The sequence below is a fragment of the Carassius auratus genome, chromosome 8, assembly GCF_003368295.1.
Source record: "Carassius auratus strain Wakin chromosome 8, ASM336829v1, whole genome shotgun sequence".
Lineage (NCBI taxonomy): Eukaryota > Metazoa > Chordata > Actinopteri > Cypriniformes > Cyprinidae > Carassius > Carassius auratus.
The window spans coordinates 15015826-15031647 of NC_039250.1; the positions used below are offsets into that span (position 1 = coordinate 15015826).

Below are 15822 nucleotides of genomic sequence, written 5' to 3' on the forward strand. Positions count from 1 at the left end.
CTGAAGATTATTTCTCTCTTCCAAGTTTGGGGATTTTGGGGGTTTTAGCATTATAATGTCCACACACACACACAAAGTGTAGCCCAGAAATGCTTTTAAACATGAGTTTTAGACTTTTGTTAATTCTGATGATGTAACAACACAACAGCTTATTAAACGTATGAATGATGCTATTCAAATATATCAAAATATTACAACAAAACTCATGTTTGAATGCTGTTAGCTAGGGGAGGCAAATTGCCCGGGTCACTTAATATATTCTAAATGAGTCTATTATATACTGAACAGGACTATACTGTAAGTGCAGACTTCAACCAATCCAACTTATTTGATAACTGCTTCATTATATTCAGGTTAAAAGTAAAATCTTGGATGTAGGCTAAATGATACAGTTTCAGTGTAAGGATAGTGTCCTCTTATGAAGTGGAAACATTAGACAACCACAGCAGAAAAGATTCTTCCATCCTTCCTTCCTCGAATACTGTACTTCATTAAAAAAACACACTAGCTCATGTTAAATGTTATTCGCTGTGGCAAAGACACACGGACCAAACGAGGACAGACAGTCTTCCACAGGGAGCATCTGTATCTTTATCTGTTATAATTATAAGCCATTATAAGCGCCATATAAAAATATCTGAGGAAAGTGAAATACACGACTTAATAAAAAAACAAAAAAACAAAGCCATCAAATATTTACTCAGGGAAAATAAAACGACATTAGGTTATCTCTGTTCTATACCTGAATAATATTTGATTTAAAAAAGGGGCATCCTCAAGAAACACTGGTGTCATTTGCATCTTATCTGAAAATTATTCAATCCACTATTCAATATTCAGTCCACCCAAATATTCAGAGTAGTGGTCATGAAATATGGGAATTTCAATGGCTAATATACTCCACCATTCAACTCTGTGGTTATAATTAACCAATACCAGAGCAAATCACAGTTTATCATTAAGGTTAAAATGTCATAGCATATCACAGTTCAACAGAAAGTCAGGGACAGAGACGAATACTCAATTTTCTTAAAATATGTTTCAAAGAGTTTACGAAAGGCCAAAGTAAAATATAATAATTTTGTATTTTATAAAACACAGTAAACAGAGTTATATTTGCCTCTGACTCCCTGTAAAAAAAAAAAAAAAAAAATTTATATATATATATAGTATATATATAGTAGCAAGGCAAAGGCAAAGGCAAAGGCAAAAAAAAAAACCCAGCACCATTTCTTAAGAATGAGCCAAAAAACTTAAATACACCTGAAATTTAAAAAAAACACATTTAGAAAACAGGACTGGAACAATCATACAGCAATATTGCTATAATAATTGAGGATTGAGAAGTTAATGGATAACAGATGGAAGTATGGGATAGGAAAAAGAGAAATGATTAGAGTTTATAATGGTTATCATTATTAAAGAAAAAGAAGAAAAATGTTGCATTTAAACATGCCCTTAAGATAAATTCAAAACAAGCTAATCAATGTCACTAAGTGGGTCATATTGCCATAATAAGCTACATGCAATTCAACAAACGTAAATGAAAAATAAATCCAAAACATCAAAACAGTCAAAAAAGCACATTTTGTTATCTTCAAATTTCAGTTGAGTGTTTCCATTGAGGGTAATCACTTCGATGAATGTGTCTTATTAATGTTTAATGAGCAATCACTTGTAATGGTATCAAACAGATAATATGAACAGCTCATCACATTGCTAATTAAAGACTGAATTCTCTAGTAGTGAATATCAGAGAACTCAACAGATTCCTTCCACCTGATTGCTATATGTTAACGTAATGAAATATTCCAAACATACAGTTGAGGTCGAAAGTTTACAAACACCAAGCACAATTAGCAAAATTTGTATTTTTTTTAACCAAAATAAGAATGATCATACAAAATGCATGTTATTTTTTATTTAGTGCTGACCTGAATAAGATATTTCACATAAAATGCATTAAGTCCACAAGATAAAATTGTACTTGAATTCATAATGACTCCGGTCAAAAGTTTACATCCCTTTTTTCTTTTCTTTTATTTTTTAGTAAAAGTTGTTCGTGAGTCCGTTGTTTGTCCTGAACAGTTAAACTGCCTGCTGTTCTTCAGAAAAATCCTTCAGATTCCACAAATTCTTTGGTTTTCTAGCATTTTGTGTATTTGAACCCTTTCCAACAATTACTGTATGATTGTAAGATGCGTCTTTTCACACTGAGGACAACTGAAGAACTCATATGCAACTTTTACAAAAGGTTCATACGCTCACTGATGTGCTCAAACTCAATTCATTAATTTATTTTAATTTAAATGTGATTAATCGTGATTAATTATTTGACAGTCCTAAAAAACATAGCTGTGGATCAGTCAGGTAACAACACAGTATTAAGAATCAAGTGTGTTTTAAACAGGGTCATTTTTAACAATTCATCTATTATTTTCTTTATATGAAAATGTCTTTTGTGATATATCTTGTTCAGGTCAGTACTAAATAAAAAATAACATGCATTTTTACTGATCCCTTTTATTTTGGTAAAATAATTAACATTTTGAATATTCTGCAAGGTGCATGTAAACCTTTGACCTCAATTGTATCGATCTAAATATAGTATATGAATAGTGTAAGTGTGTAAAAAAAATGTCTGTTAACCTAAAACATGCACTTCATGTGGTAACATCTAAAATAACAATTTTTATTCAAGTCAAAAACATTAGGAACTGGACTCCAATGGAATGAATACACCAATGGAAGTAATAGACCGTTTACACATTTCCATCTTTTACTGACCAGATCCTTCAAAGTGAAATAACGCTTCACTGCCATACCTGTCACAAAAGCAATATATACTACCATAAGAAGCAATATCTTTGAAAAATAACCCTGTGTGTGTGCCCTTTAACATTCAGCATTTTATCAGTATAGAATCTCATTGGTTAGGTGAAGGACCTTTAATTGATTATCCTAATTGACTATAATTATCTGTAAATGTCTCCCTGAATAGGTATTAGGAGAGACTTGGAAGCGCCTGAATCAGCAAACTCTGCAGCACAGGTGATTAAATAACCATTCTCATTTTAAAACCTCTTTATTTATTCTCCAAACTGTTTTTAGCCAGTAATTCTTGTAGCAACAGGATAAAATGTGCACTCTCCCAAGTGTAACATTTCCAGTGAGATTGCATTTCAGGACAAATTACACAATTTACCAATTTGAATGGTAAAATACTTTCTCCTATCCCATCTTAGTGTGACTGTCCTAACTTAAGCTTCATAATAGGAAGGTTGATTTTTTTCTGAAGAGCAGCTATTATTACAAGTGGATGTGTAAAGCAACTGTCGCTCAAACATAAGGTTACATATTTTTTTTAAACAGTAACCCAACCATCCACATCGTGTCATGAGATACAACCACACAGAACACCTTAGAACCCCTAACAAAGCCTGAAAATTACCAAATAAGTTTAGTTAAAATCTAAGTTACTTATTCCGGCAGTAGCGACTGGCGTCTCTACACTTACACAACCTGACCTGGGACATAATGTTTGCAACATATTGCGACTCTTTGTGTAATTACTGCATCTCTTTTCTCCTGGGTGCTTTTAAAGTAACTTCTAAAGTAATTATTATTTCTTGTTCAACCACCACATTTCTCTTGAGAATATTATGCAACAAGTTTTTAAAGAAAGATCACAAGAGGGAGGTGAAGGTATTACTGGACATAAAAAAACTAAAAGTGTGCCACTGAACTGTATTTTTTAGTCAACACCGCATTGTACACAGGCATTCGTGAAATGCATTTTGATAGTGAAATCTGTCCCAGTAGTCCTGTAATCTCAGTGGGCAGTAGAGCATCTCTAGGGTAATGAGGCAGACTGAGCAGGATGGCTGGTTTTAGTCCCAGGTGAGACAAAACGCTTAACCATGGAACATGCTTTTCCATGTATAAAACTACAGCTTACATGCTTCAGTACTCTTCAAACATAGTAGAATAATAAGAATAAGAATAAAGTCATACAGTTTTAAAGTACTATGCAGTGCTTGCTTTGACATTCAAGAGAATATACTTTTTTGGCCTTCTCATCATGTGAGAAACCATTTGAAACACATTTTATGTTACTTTTTTTTTGAGTTTTTTTTTGAGTTTTTAAAATAATTTATTAACTACTAGATATAGAAACTAAAGTCAAATTAGCATTTCCGTAACATATTTTGATGAAATGTTGCAACACTGTTAACAAAATAACTATTTTTGTCTTTCAGGTCCTATCTTCTTTGCACACATCACTGACAAAAAGCAAACTTGACGTGACAAAGTCTGAGAAATTATTCAAACAGATGTTTAAAAATGCACTCTTTATAGAATTCCCCAGTCACAATCAAAAAGTAATATTTTAAAAAGAAAAGTACTACTCAAAGGCATAAACAGCTGCACTCATTCTACAGACACTAATGGAGAGTGAGTTCAGCAATGATCTTAGAGAAGCAATTGTTGCTGCCATCAATCTGGGAAGAGTAATATGGCCATTTCCAAACCAGTTGAAGTCTGTCATTCTACAAAGACGAAGATTAATCACAAGAGACATTCAAAAGAGACACCGATCCTCCAAGGAGTGGACATCCAAGGAAATTCACCCCATGGTCAGACTGTATACTACTCTAAGAAACTGCAGGCAACCCAAGAACTATGCTACACCTCAGACTCTACAGGCCTCCGTTACCATGTTAAATTATAACGTTTGTGACCAGACCAGGTCACAAAGAATTGCTCAGAGTAAACCCTTTTCTTTCTAAAAAAGAACATGGCAGGATAGCTCTGATTTGCTAATTTGCATCTCAACTAACTATATAAGACTTCTAGAACAATGCCCTTTAAACAGATGAGCCCAAACTCCTCAAAGTATTCTAGAGTCAAATCTGAGGTCATCCATCCGACAGCTAAAGCTTGGCCAAAATTGGGTGATGCTTTTAAAACGTGCGGAGATATGTTGATCTGATATGGAAGCCCACAGTTTCGGAAGTGATGAGGGAATATTACTGTATTTATTCGCTTTCTGTTTGGGTATGATTCTGTATGTTCATCTGTTGATACTGTAATGACGCTTGCAAACTCGCGCTGTGCCGCAAATCAGTCTGTTTTAAAACTAAAAGACGGAAAACAGAAGTTTTTTAACAGTAAGAGATAAACAGCTGTCAGTGTGTGAGAAAATATCAAATATGATGTTAAAAAGGTAAATGATACAGCAAGCTATTCTCTCCTATTCTCTGTTTTTATTTAAGATCCATTAGATGAGACAGCATTTAACGTACTTGCTTCTAAAAAATAACACTTTTAAACATTGTGCCTAATGTTTGTGGATGCGAATGCATTATCATTCACAAAATAATATTTGTAAAGTGCACTGCTTACAGACTATGGTGTTTGTTAAATTTGCATGGTTTCCAAACATTAAGTTCTGAGATTTATGCTAATTTTTATGCATGAGGCCTCAGGACTATTATGAAATGGAATAACCTTGTCTTTGTCCACTGGATGACAAAGATCTTGTTGTTATAACTTTTCTTGAATATTGAAAATTGTATTTTAAATGCCATTTCACAGCTAAAACCACATACAAAATCCTTTTACCAAAAATAAATAAATACAAATAAATACCTCTAGCGTTACTTCGCCTTTTAAGGTCAGCACAAAGTACAGGGTGTCATAATTAAACATTATGTACTGCTGTAACGCAATACTTCTCCAAGCAAACAGGTTCATCATAGCTCAATAAAATGCACTCCATTAAAGGTCTGAGTAGAACATGTTTTACACTGAAATGGTGATGGAGAAAGACAAGTGGCATTTATGGGCCATTTTATGTTTGAATTCGCTGTAATTCTAACAATTTACTGAAAGATTTTGTTCATGACAAGGGAAGTGTCATATCCATGTCTTTAGAAAACTCCTGAGGAAAAAACATAATGAGAATTAAATTAAGATGTTAAAGTCAAACTGTGTTCATTTACCCCAACAGCTCTCAAACAAATTAAGTCTTGGCCTTGACATATTCTTTTTAAAAGAGCTGATCTTAATTTCAACATGTCTAAGGCGCAGTGCTGGGTGCAATTACTCTGGTGTGACATAACACATCAAAGGATTTCATTCATTTTGAGTTTTAAAGGCTTTTAGCTGTAGGGGTGACAATGGTCCCCAAAACAGCTTTGTAGTGACTTTTGTAATGCTTATGAGGTGTGCCCAATCCTAAAGGTGTTCAGATTAGGTATGCACAATATATTGGTTTTGTATTTGTTTATCATATACTTGAGATCCGTTAATGTATTAGTCTCAGTAAATATTAGAATTAATTATGCATGCTCATTTTCAAAGATTTAAACATTTAACTTACATTGGCTTTCAACTATAGTGTAATTGTTTTTTTTTACTGCAAAAATACGAAGATTGGATTATATTTTATAATAAAATACTAAATATTCTACCTCAATCTAATTAAATGCATTACAGTGCATGCTGTTTTTCATACTTAATTGTGAAATTTCTAGCAATTTTTTATGTGAAATTTGTTTCTATGCCATTTTTTTTCACTAAAATGTAATCTTTATAAACACTAATAATTTAATTTAAAAATACTGTTAACTTAAATGTAATTTTAACAGATCTTAAAATCAACCATTCAAATTTGATTAATTGAAAAAATACACACATTAAAAAAAGATCAGCTTATCAGTATCATATTGGTGCATCCCTAGTTCAGGTCATCTCTATTTCTCTGCAGTATTTCAGTTTCACTCATTATTGTAACTTCAGCAACAGTGTGCTGTTCCAGAAAGCTCATACATCTCTCCAACCTAATGAAACTATCCATTTCTTTTTATCTCAGTTTAAAACACTGTGAGTAATGTGTGGGCCTGCTGAACATCAAGCTCAAAGACCTGGATAATTCCAAGGTCATTTCAGCACTAACTACTACATGTTCTGGTGCAAGACTAGACCACTGAGGTACAGAGGGAGGAGGAGGAAGGACAGGCAAAACAAGAAAGGAGGCTGAGGACCAAATGCTCCCCAGCTCACAGCAAGAGTGCTCTAGATTAAGTGATGAGAGTGAAAGGTCATTTGATGCATAGATGCCCCCATGTTTGCCCCCACACCTGATCAAGCCATATGGACCTCTTTCATAATGGATACATTTCAGCCGCGTTTCAACAGAAGTAAATTCATGTAAATCAGACCACATTCGTTTTAAATGTCAAAAGTGCCTTGATTTACCCGACTTCACACTGTGTAGTGAATCACACCATAAACATCCAGACAGAAAGCTACGACGGCTCTCTGTATTTCTCCCTTCCCTAAATGAGGTAATGCTCACAATCAGGAAAAGATACTGCACTTTCTACAATTATGAAATAAAACTATGAAAGGTCAGAACTACAAAACACATTTTGTACGACTATACTTCTACTTTAAACGATGAATGAATTAAAACTACAGTACCAGTGGAGAATGAGTATAATAGAAAGTGAGGGTTTGTGTGTGTGTGTGTGAGAGAGAGACAGAGAGAGAAAGAGTGTGTATGTGCATTAGAATCCCAGCAAGTAATGAATCGAAAGGAATGAATTCAGTGATACTTTCACGTAATTATATCGGCATTTGGTTGTACAGGTGCTGGTCACATAATTAGAATATCATCAAAAAGTTGATTTATTTCACTAATTCCATTCAAAAAGTGAAACTTTTTATATATATATCAAATGTTTATTACTTTTAATGTTGATGATTATAACTGACAACTAAGGAAAATCCCAAATTCAGTATCTCAGAAAATTTGAATGTTACTTAAGACCAATACAAAGAATGGGTTTTTAGAAATCTTGGCCAAATGAAAAGTATGAGCATGTACAGCACTCAATATTTAGTTGGGGCTCCTTTTGCCTGAATTACTGCAGCAATGCGGCGTGGCATGGAGTTGATCAGTCTGTGGCACTGCTCAGGTGTTATGAGAGCCCAGGTTGCTCTGATACTGGCCTTCAGCTCTTCTGTATTCTTGGGTCTGGCATATCACATCTTCCTCTTCCCAATAACCCATAGATTTTCTATGGGGTTAAGGTCAGGCGAGTTTGCTGGCCAATTAAGAACAGGGATACCATGGTCCTTAAACCAGGTACTGGTAGCTTTGGCACTGTGTGCAGGTGCCAAGTCCTGTTGGAAAATGAAATCTGCATCTCCATAAAGTTGGTCAGCAGCAGGAAGCATGAAGTGCTCTAAAACTCCCTGGTATACGGCTGTTTTGACCTTGGACCTCAGAAAACACAGTGGACCAACACCAGCAGATGACACGAAACCCCAAACCATCAGTGATTGTGGAAACTTTATACTGGACCTCAAGCAATGTGGATTTTGTGCCTCTCCTCTCCTCTCCTCTAGACTCTGGGAACCTGACTTCCAAAGGAAATGCAAAATTTACTTTCATCAGAGAACATAACTGTGGACCACTCATCAGCAGTCCAGTCCTTTTTGTCTTTAGCCCAGGCGAGACACTTCTGATGCTGTCTGTTGTTCAAGAGTGGCTTGACACAAAGAATGCGACAGCTGAAACCCATGTCTTGCATACGTCTGTGCGTAGTGGTTCCTGATGCACTGACTCCAGCTGCAGTCCACTCTTTGTGAATCTCTCCCACATTTTTGAATGGGTTTTGCTTCACAATCCTCTCCAGGGTGCGGTTATCCCTATTGCTTGTACACTTTTCTCTGCCACATCTTTTCCTTCCCTTTGCCTCTCTATTAATGTGCTTGGACACAGAGTTCTGTGAACAGCCAGCCTCTTTTGCAATGACCTTTTGTATATTGCTCTCCTTTTTCAAGGTGTCAATGGTCATCTTTTGGACAACTGTCAAGTCAGCAGTCTTCCCCATGATTGTGTCCCCTACAGAACTAGACTTAGAGACCATTTGAAGGCCTTTGCAGGTGTTTTGAGTTAATTAGCTGATTAGAGTGTGGCACCAGGTGTCTTCAATATTGAACCTTTTCACAATATTCTAATTTTCTGAGAAACTGAATTTGGGATTTTCCTTAGTTGCCCGTTATAATCATCAAAATTAAAAGAAATAAACATTTGAAATATATCAGTATGTGTGTAATGAATGAATATAATATACAAGTTTCACTTTTTGAAAGGAATTAGTGACATAAATCAAATTTTTGATGATATTCTAATAATATGACCAGCACATGTAATTATTACATGCAGTGAAACGTTTTAATAAAGCCATATATGAAAATGAGTAGGCTAATTAATTACGTAGGCTAAAGAATTTGTTTAAATCCCACTTAAGACCTCTAATAATTTACGTTTTTGTTTTAAGTTTACTAATTCAAATTTAAGTTTTCAAATTATCCAACAGGTTGTGCCACTAAACTAAATTAGGCTAGGCTACTTCCCAGATGACCAACCTAATGAAAGCAACACTTTTCACTCCTTCATGAACTACATAAAGTGCATAATTAAATGTTATAATTATAATTTTACGTTATAATTAAAATAATATTGTCTTTGTTCAAGCCCTCAAAGTCGTGACTTGTATTCTTATGTGCATGTTTGTGCACCGCGTATTTCAGTCTTTACGATTTCTCAGCAAGATTTCCAGCTATCGGCTTGTTGACAATCTGGAACCGATTCAGTCCGATTCACTAAAAAGATTCATTAAAAATAAACGACTCGTTCTAGAATCGGACTTCGCTCATCCCCAGCTGCAGCACGAATGTGTCAGTCAGTGACCGTGATGTCGCGCGCGGCGGTGAGGTTCTCGTTTTTGTCGCACGTTCACAATAACACACACTGAGTTAAACTGATAAGATTCACCAATTTGGATCCAGATAACAGCTTTTAGATTTAAACTAGGAATTTCTCTTTACGATCTAACATTTTAATAAGGAAATCTTGTGCTGCTAGTGCCACATTAATATAAGGTTCATAAAAAAATTAAATACAAATAACCAAGAGAACTCTTTTCTTTAACTTACCTCTCATCAGCATTACAATGAAATGCAGAGCACGGAGACGCAACATGTTTGTTCTCCCCCCGTAAGAAACTTCCATCTTGCTGGATGGCACAAAAGGGCAGTGAAAGTGAAAAAGGTTCCCTTTGCGCGCGGAGAGATGATCAAAAAATTGCGCGATTAAGTTCCAGTATCTCCTTCGGAGGATATCCACAAGAATTCATCACAATGTTCTTCACTTCACACCGAGGTCGGGTTACTTTACTTCAGGTCAAAAAGACCGGAGAGTCCGAGCATCCCGTCACGCATTAGAAGGGATTTATAAGGCTCTGTCAAGATCCCGAAGGATGCCAATGTGTCTCCTCGTTACGCGACAGATCCTTCACAAATATTGTGCTTTTCTCCCAACCGAAGTATGTTCCCATGCGTCGCTGAATCCAACTGCTCAGTCTGCGGTATCGTGGTGTTAGGTAGCAGCGAGTGAGTTTAATTTCCGTCCCTTGGCTACTTTTGTCTTTCTAGTAAAGTCTGGCGGGTTGGGTGGCGTTGCTGTGGGATTTTCCCCCCGATGCGTGATTCGTAAGGATCTGTGTTTCCTCTGCATCCGCTCTCACATCCTCTAATGCGGAATTATCCTGCACATCCTAAAAGTTGCTCAAGCGCACGGTTGTACCATTTGCGCTTTCCACATCCTCAGTGTCGCTCAGAATAACCCACAGAGATGAAGAATAACACTTGGCTGGGTTCCTTCCTCGGGAGATGATGTTAGTAAAAAAGAGACAGGCTTCATCTGATATTCACGAACGCATAAAAGAAAACAAATATCGTCAGCAAACGTGTGCTTTGAAATAAGTGCATGAGGGTTTTCTGCGCCAACCTCTCCTCTCCACTCCAGCGCAGACACTGGCGAGTCCAAAGTGAGGTGCAGGGTTAAAGCATCACCTGAGGCGCCAACATTCACATCAAGGGCTCCCCGCAGACTTCTGTGCAAATAAGCTTTACCTGAACATCACAGTAGATATCATAGCACATTTCAGATTATTAATAGACCGCAAAACGTGTTTACTAGAGCAATCGAAAGAAGTTTGCCCTTGGAAAAAAAAGTTGGAGACACAAATAGAAAAAGTTTTTGATAGTTAATGGCTTTCTGTGTTCCCAAGTATGTAAGTAAGTAAATATTAATGCCACATGGCAGAAGTTCATTCACACTGTTTAGACGATAATTATAAACGGCAATAAATATGGTCATTTATTATCAAATTTTAATCACAGCATAGCAACAGCGACCCCTTGTGAGCACGATGTGCGTATACGTGTGTGGGTGAGGTTTTACTCATATTTAAAAATTGTCAAATCTGGAATGACCTAAATATGGTGACCAGCCAACAGTCTGGGAAGAAAATGGCTTAATAAACGTCTAAACGAACAATTAAATGTGCAACGATATCAGTATGAGTTAGGGAGTCTAAAATATAATTAATTCTGTGAAAAAAAACAAAATAATGGAAAGATAATGGAAAGTCCACATCAACATGCAAAACTGAGAGGGCAGACAACATTGAATAAAACAAAGATTACTGCAACTTGTGGTTTAAAAATATATATAATAATAATTAAGTCCTAACTGGAAAAAAAAACACACTCTTCAATCAATGTTTTAATTGCCATCTCTTTGTCATTAGTTTTAACATTTTTCTGAGGGAAAATAGTTTCTGCATTTATTTATTTTTATTCAGTGAACAGAAGGACACAAAGACACAATTGTGACAGATGATCTAAACAGATGACAGGCTTGTATGTGTAGTGAGCTGCTTACATTTATTCTCTAACTACTTATTCTGAAAATAATTTTGCATCCTGGAAGTCACTGTATTGTGTGCTACTGTCATACACACAAAAATTTACAAGGATTGATCAGTTTCATATGCAATGCATCTAAGGCTTAGGCTTGTTAGGGCATTGCGGAATGTTTTTGTACTAAGTTTGCATTTCAAGACAGGTTTTATCAGACTCATTGGGTTTGTTATAAAAAGCATCCATCAGGCCTGTCAGATAAAACTGTCGAATACTGAGTTAATGTTCATGCATCAATCAATCAACTCCTCCGCACTGCAGCTTGAGTACAATGCGGTTAACAAAATTATAGGACATAACACAAAATTCCTCTTTTTCCATGTCTTTAAATTATATAGTATCTAGTAAATGCTTCTGCAATAACAGATGTTCGGTTTCCAGACACTGATTACAAGGGGCAATACTACACATCTGAAATACACATACTTAAGAGATGATTGCCTCTGGAAGGAAGAGACAAAGAAACTATTGCATCTTCAACAAGCTACTCAACAGATTCATGTGTAATACTCCTTTAGCTGACACTTCACCATTTGTCCAAAACCTTCTTGAACAAGAAAGCAGCACAGAAATAGACAGACCTGACAAGATACCCCACTTCCCTGCCATCACAGCATCATCACATCCTTCGAGAACCCTTGAACGCAGGCTAAACGTGGCCTCACACACATTGAGATCAGATTGCATCTATACGCATGTCTATCTTATGCTTAATTAAGTTAGCGAGCATCGCGCTTGAATCCTAATGAGAATGCTCTCCCACATTACCAAATGATAGAAAAGAAAGCTGGCAGTCGGCCCGATTAGAAAAGAGAAAGGAGAAAAAAACGATTGAATACAAAATGCAATTATAATCAGCTGCTTCATCTACAATCAGGCTTTCATGTAAGTCTTTTGCACCTCCATTTGTTGATGAGGGCCTTTGATGTCTCGCGACTCGAAAAACAGATCAGAGGCGGGAAAAGGGGATTGGGGATCAACAGGTTGGGTTAAATGAACAGCGGTGTTATTTACTAAATAGCGTGCTGCAGGATCCCTCGGAAACAGAAATGTTTTATGCTAAAGTTGTCTCGACTTCATTAGAGCTGAAATAAACAGACACCTAAAGTGTGACTGCACTGAAAATAGTCGAAGCTGCTTTAAGCTGGTCTTGGCTGGTTTAAGGCAGTCTTCCAGCTTGGCCAAGCCTGTTTTAAGATAGTCTGAAAAAATTGACTGGCTGTTATGTTACCAAAACTCTTTTAAAACCATCCAGCAGATCAGACTGAACAGACACATGCAGATAATGTAACATTTAGAGTGTATATATACAATATATAATAATATAGAAAAATATTATCATACAGACAAATCATGGGTCACAGGAGGGGATGCTCCTGACCAAATTATTTAGGCAAAGCATTAGCATTCACAAACCACTGTCCACTGATATTTTTAACATAAAATAATGCAACAAATTCATAATCACCACTTTGGAAATAGGATGTTTCTGATAGCACATGAAGACGACGGAGAAGTGCTTGCTCAACACAGTGGAGTGCATTTTTTTTTTTATAACTTTCTGGTTTATTATTCTGAGTCGTATGGGACAATACATCGCTTTACATATCTATCACTTAGAAATATTCACACACTCATGCAGCACGTATCAGAAGATCTGTGTTCTGGCGTGGATAGTGCTCACACTCACTGATCTATATATATAAAAACCATGCTCTTGCCCACCTCTTACCAGGTCCTGCTAAACGGAGTGATCACACTAGTCAATTGAACCAGGGTAATTGCGATTAATTGCAGACAATCATGCGATTAATTGCGATTAAACCGTTGCCCAGCACTAATATATATATATATATATATATATATATATATTATACATATAATTATGTATATGTTAATATTTATGGACCTGAGCTCACAAGAAAGAATTTGAACAAAGATTAATAAATACTGTAACAGATGTAATGCTCATTGTTAATGTTTGTTAATGCCCTAATATTAGCTAATAAGACCTTATTGTTAAGTGCATATATATATATATATATATATATATATATATATATATATATATATATATATATGTATGTATGTATGTATGTATATATATATATATATATATATATATATATATATATATATATATATATATATATATATATATATATATATATATATATTAGGGGTGTAACGGTTCACAAAATTCACGGTTCGGTTCGGTTCAATACACTGATGTCACGGTTCGGTTCGGTACGGTTCGGTACGTTTTAGATACAGCAAAAAGAAAAAATTGGCAGATAAATTTCCTTGATTTTTTAAAAAATGTTTTATTTATTAAAACTAACAAAGTATGTGTTTTTTTTACATTGAACAATGATGGAGCTATTCTTTACCCATCTTCTATGGTGTTTTCTTAGCAGCATACTGTATAAAACAAAAATAGCTCCTTATAATTTTTTTTTAAAAAATTAAATGTAATATTGTTGTAGTGGTTATGAACAAATACAAAGATGTAACTCTTTTTATATGGAACTCTATAACTCTTTATATTTAGTGTGTTTTTACTCAATTGGTTCTCTATTTGGGCTTATTTTTTTTGGAACAAAGCAGGAATTACGGTCTGTCTGAAATGGGCTCGTGAAGGAATATTGTAATGGGGCTCAATTACATTAAGCATGTTCTTAAAACCTGCGTTTTCCACTACAGAGTAAGGTCTCATATCCGCGGCTATAACGTAAATGCACCATTCGCTGCGGTGATGTCCGTATACGGAGCCCGGGACGTCACCTGTAGGAGAAAAAAAAGCAATCCGTGGCGACGGTTTTGCAATCCGTCCCCTCAGTTTATAAACACGAATTCATAAACTGTTCACTCGATTTAACAAATCGTGCCCACGGATTAACAAACCGTGCCCACGAATTTCCAATCCGTGCACTTAGATTTTGTAAACCGTACCCTCGGTTTTTGAATCCGTACCCACGAATTCATAATCCGTGCGCAAGCTTTCGCAATCCGTTCCCTCGGATTTGTAAACCGTACTCACGGATTCATGCAGCAAACTCCTACGTGTTAACATACAGTTTTATTGAATATTATTATGTGGAATAGGTTTACAGCAAAGTGTCTTAAGTGATTCTCTGTCAAGTGTAGTACGAGGTGGAATACAAAGATTTAATAAGAAAGATGCGCATTAAAATCTTGTTCAATTGCTGATAATCTATAATAGCACTTGATTATTATTGTGCAATAAACCTGGCATTGTGACTGACTCTGGAGTAATTTTTTCCTCTTTTGTAAGTTATTTTGGATAAAAGATTCTTATGCATAACCTGTTTAATAATATATAATAATGATACAAATAAAAATAAAGTTATTTTTTATAATTTTAATTTGTAGGCTAAATAAATGAGTACAAGACAGTAAAAATATTTGTCATAAAATAATTTGTGAATTGCTTTATTTTTAAATAACCTTTGGACAGTTTTGGAAATGCTTGTGTACAATTCTTTCTTAACATGAAGACTTATTTTTGTGATTTTATTATACTAAGCTCCACCAAGTTGGTGTACCGAACCGAAAGCCTCGTACCGAACGGTTCAATACGAATACGCGTATCGTTACACCCCTAATATATATATATATATTAGGGGTGTAACGATACGCGTATTCGTATTGAACCGTTCGGTACGACGCTTTCGGTTCGGTACGCGGTACGCATTATGTATACCGAACGGTTCGTTGGAGTAATTAATTATATTTGAAAAAAAAAAAGAGAGAGAAAGAAATATAATGATATGCGTTCAACAAGGTAGCCCAATAACCCAAACAACGTAACAGGCAACGCCCCTGACACTCCCGAAGAAGAAAAAAACACCATCTTATATGTTTATGTTAGGCTACTCAGCAGGCGCTCGCTCACTCAGTACGCGCTGAAGGCTCGTTGCAAAATAGCCAATGCGTTTAACAGACTAGAAATGAGAA

At 35.6% G+C, this 15822-nt stretch overlaps 1 protein-coding gene across 1 annotated transcript in view; it reads right to left on the bottom strand.

The window, feature by feature from the left end:
• LOC113107395 (transmembrane protein 132C) overlaps positions 1-10873 on the bottom strand; it is a 210893-nt gene extending 200020 nt beyond the window's left edge. The window contains exon 1 of the mRNA XM_026269881.1: positions 10015-10873. Within this exon, the coding sequence (XP_026125666.1) occupies positions 10015-10090 (76 nt within the window). The 5' untranslated portion in view covers positions 10091-10873. The remainder of the gene's footprint in view (positions 1-10014) is intronic.
• Between the last annotated feature and the right edge of the window lie 4949 nt (positions 10874-15822).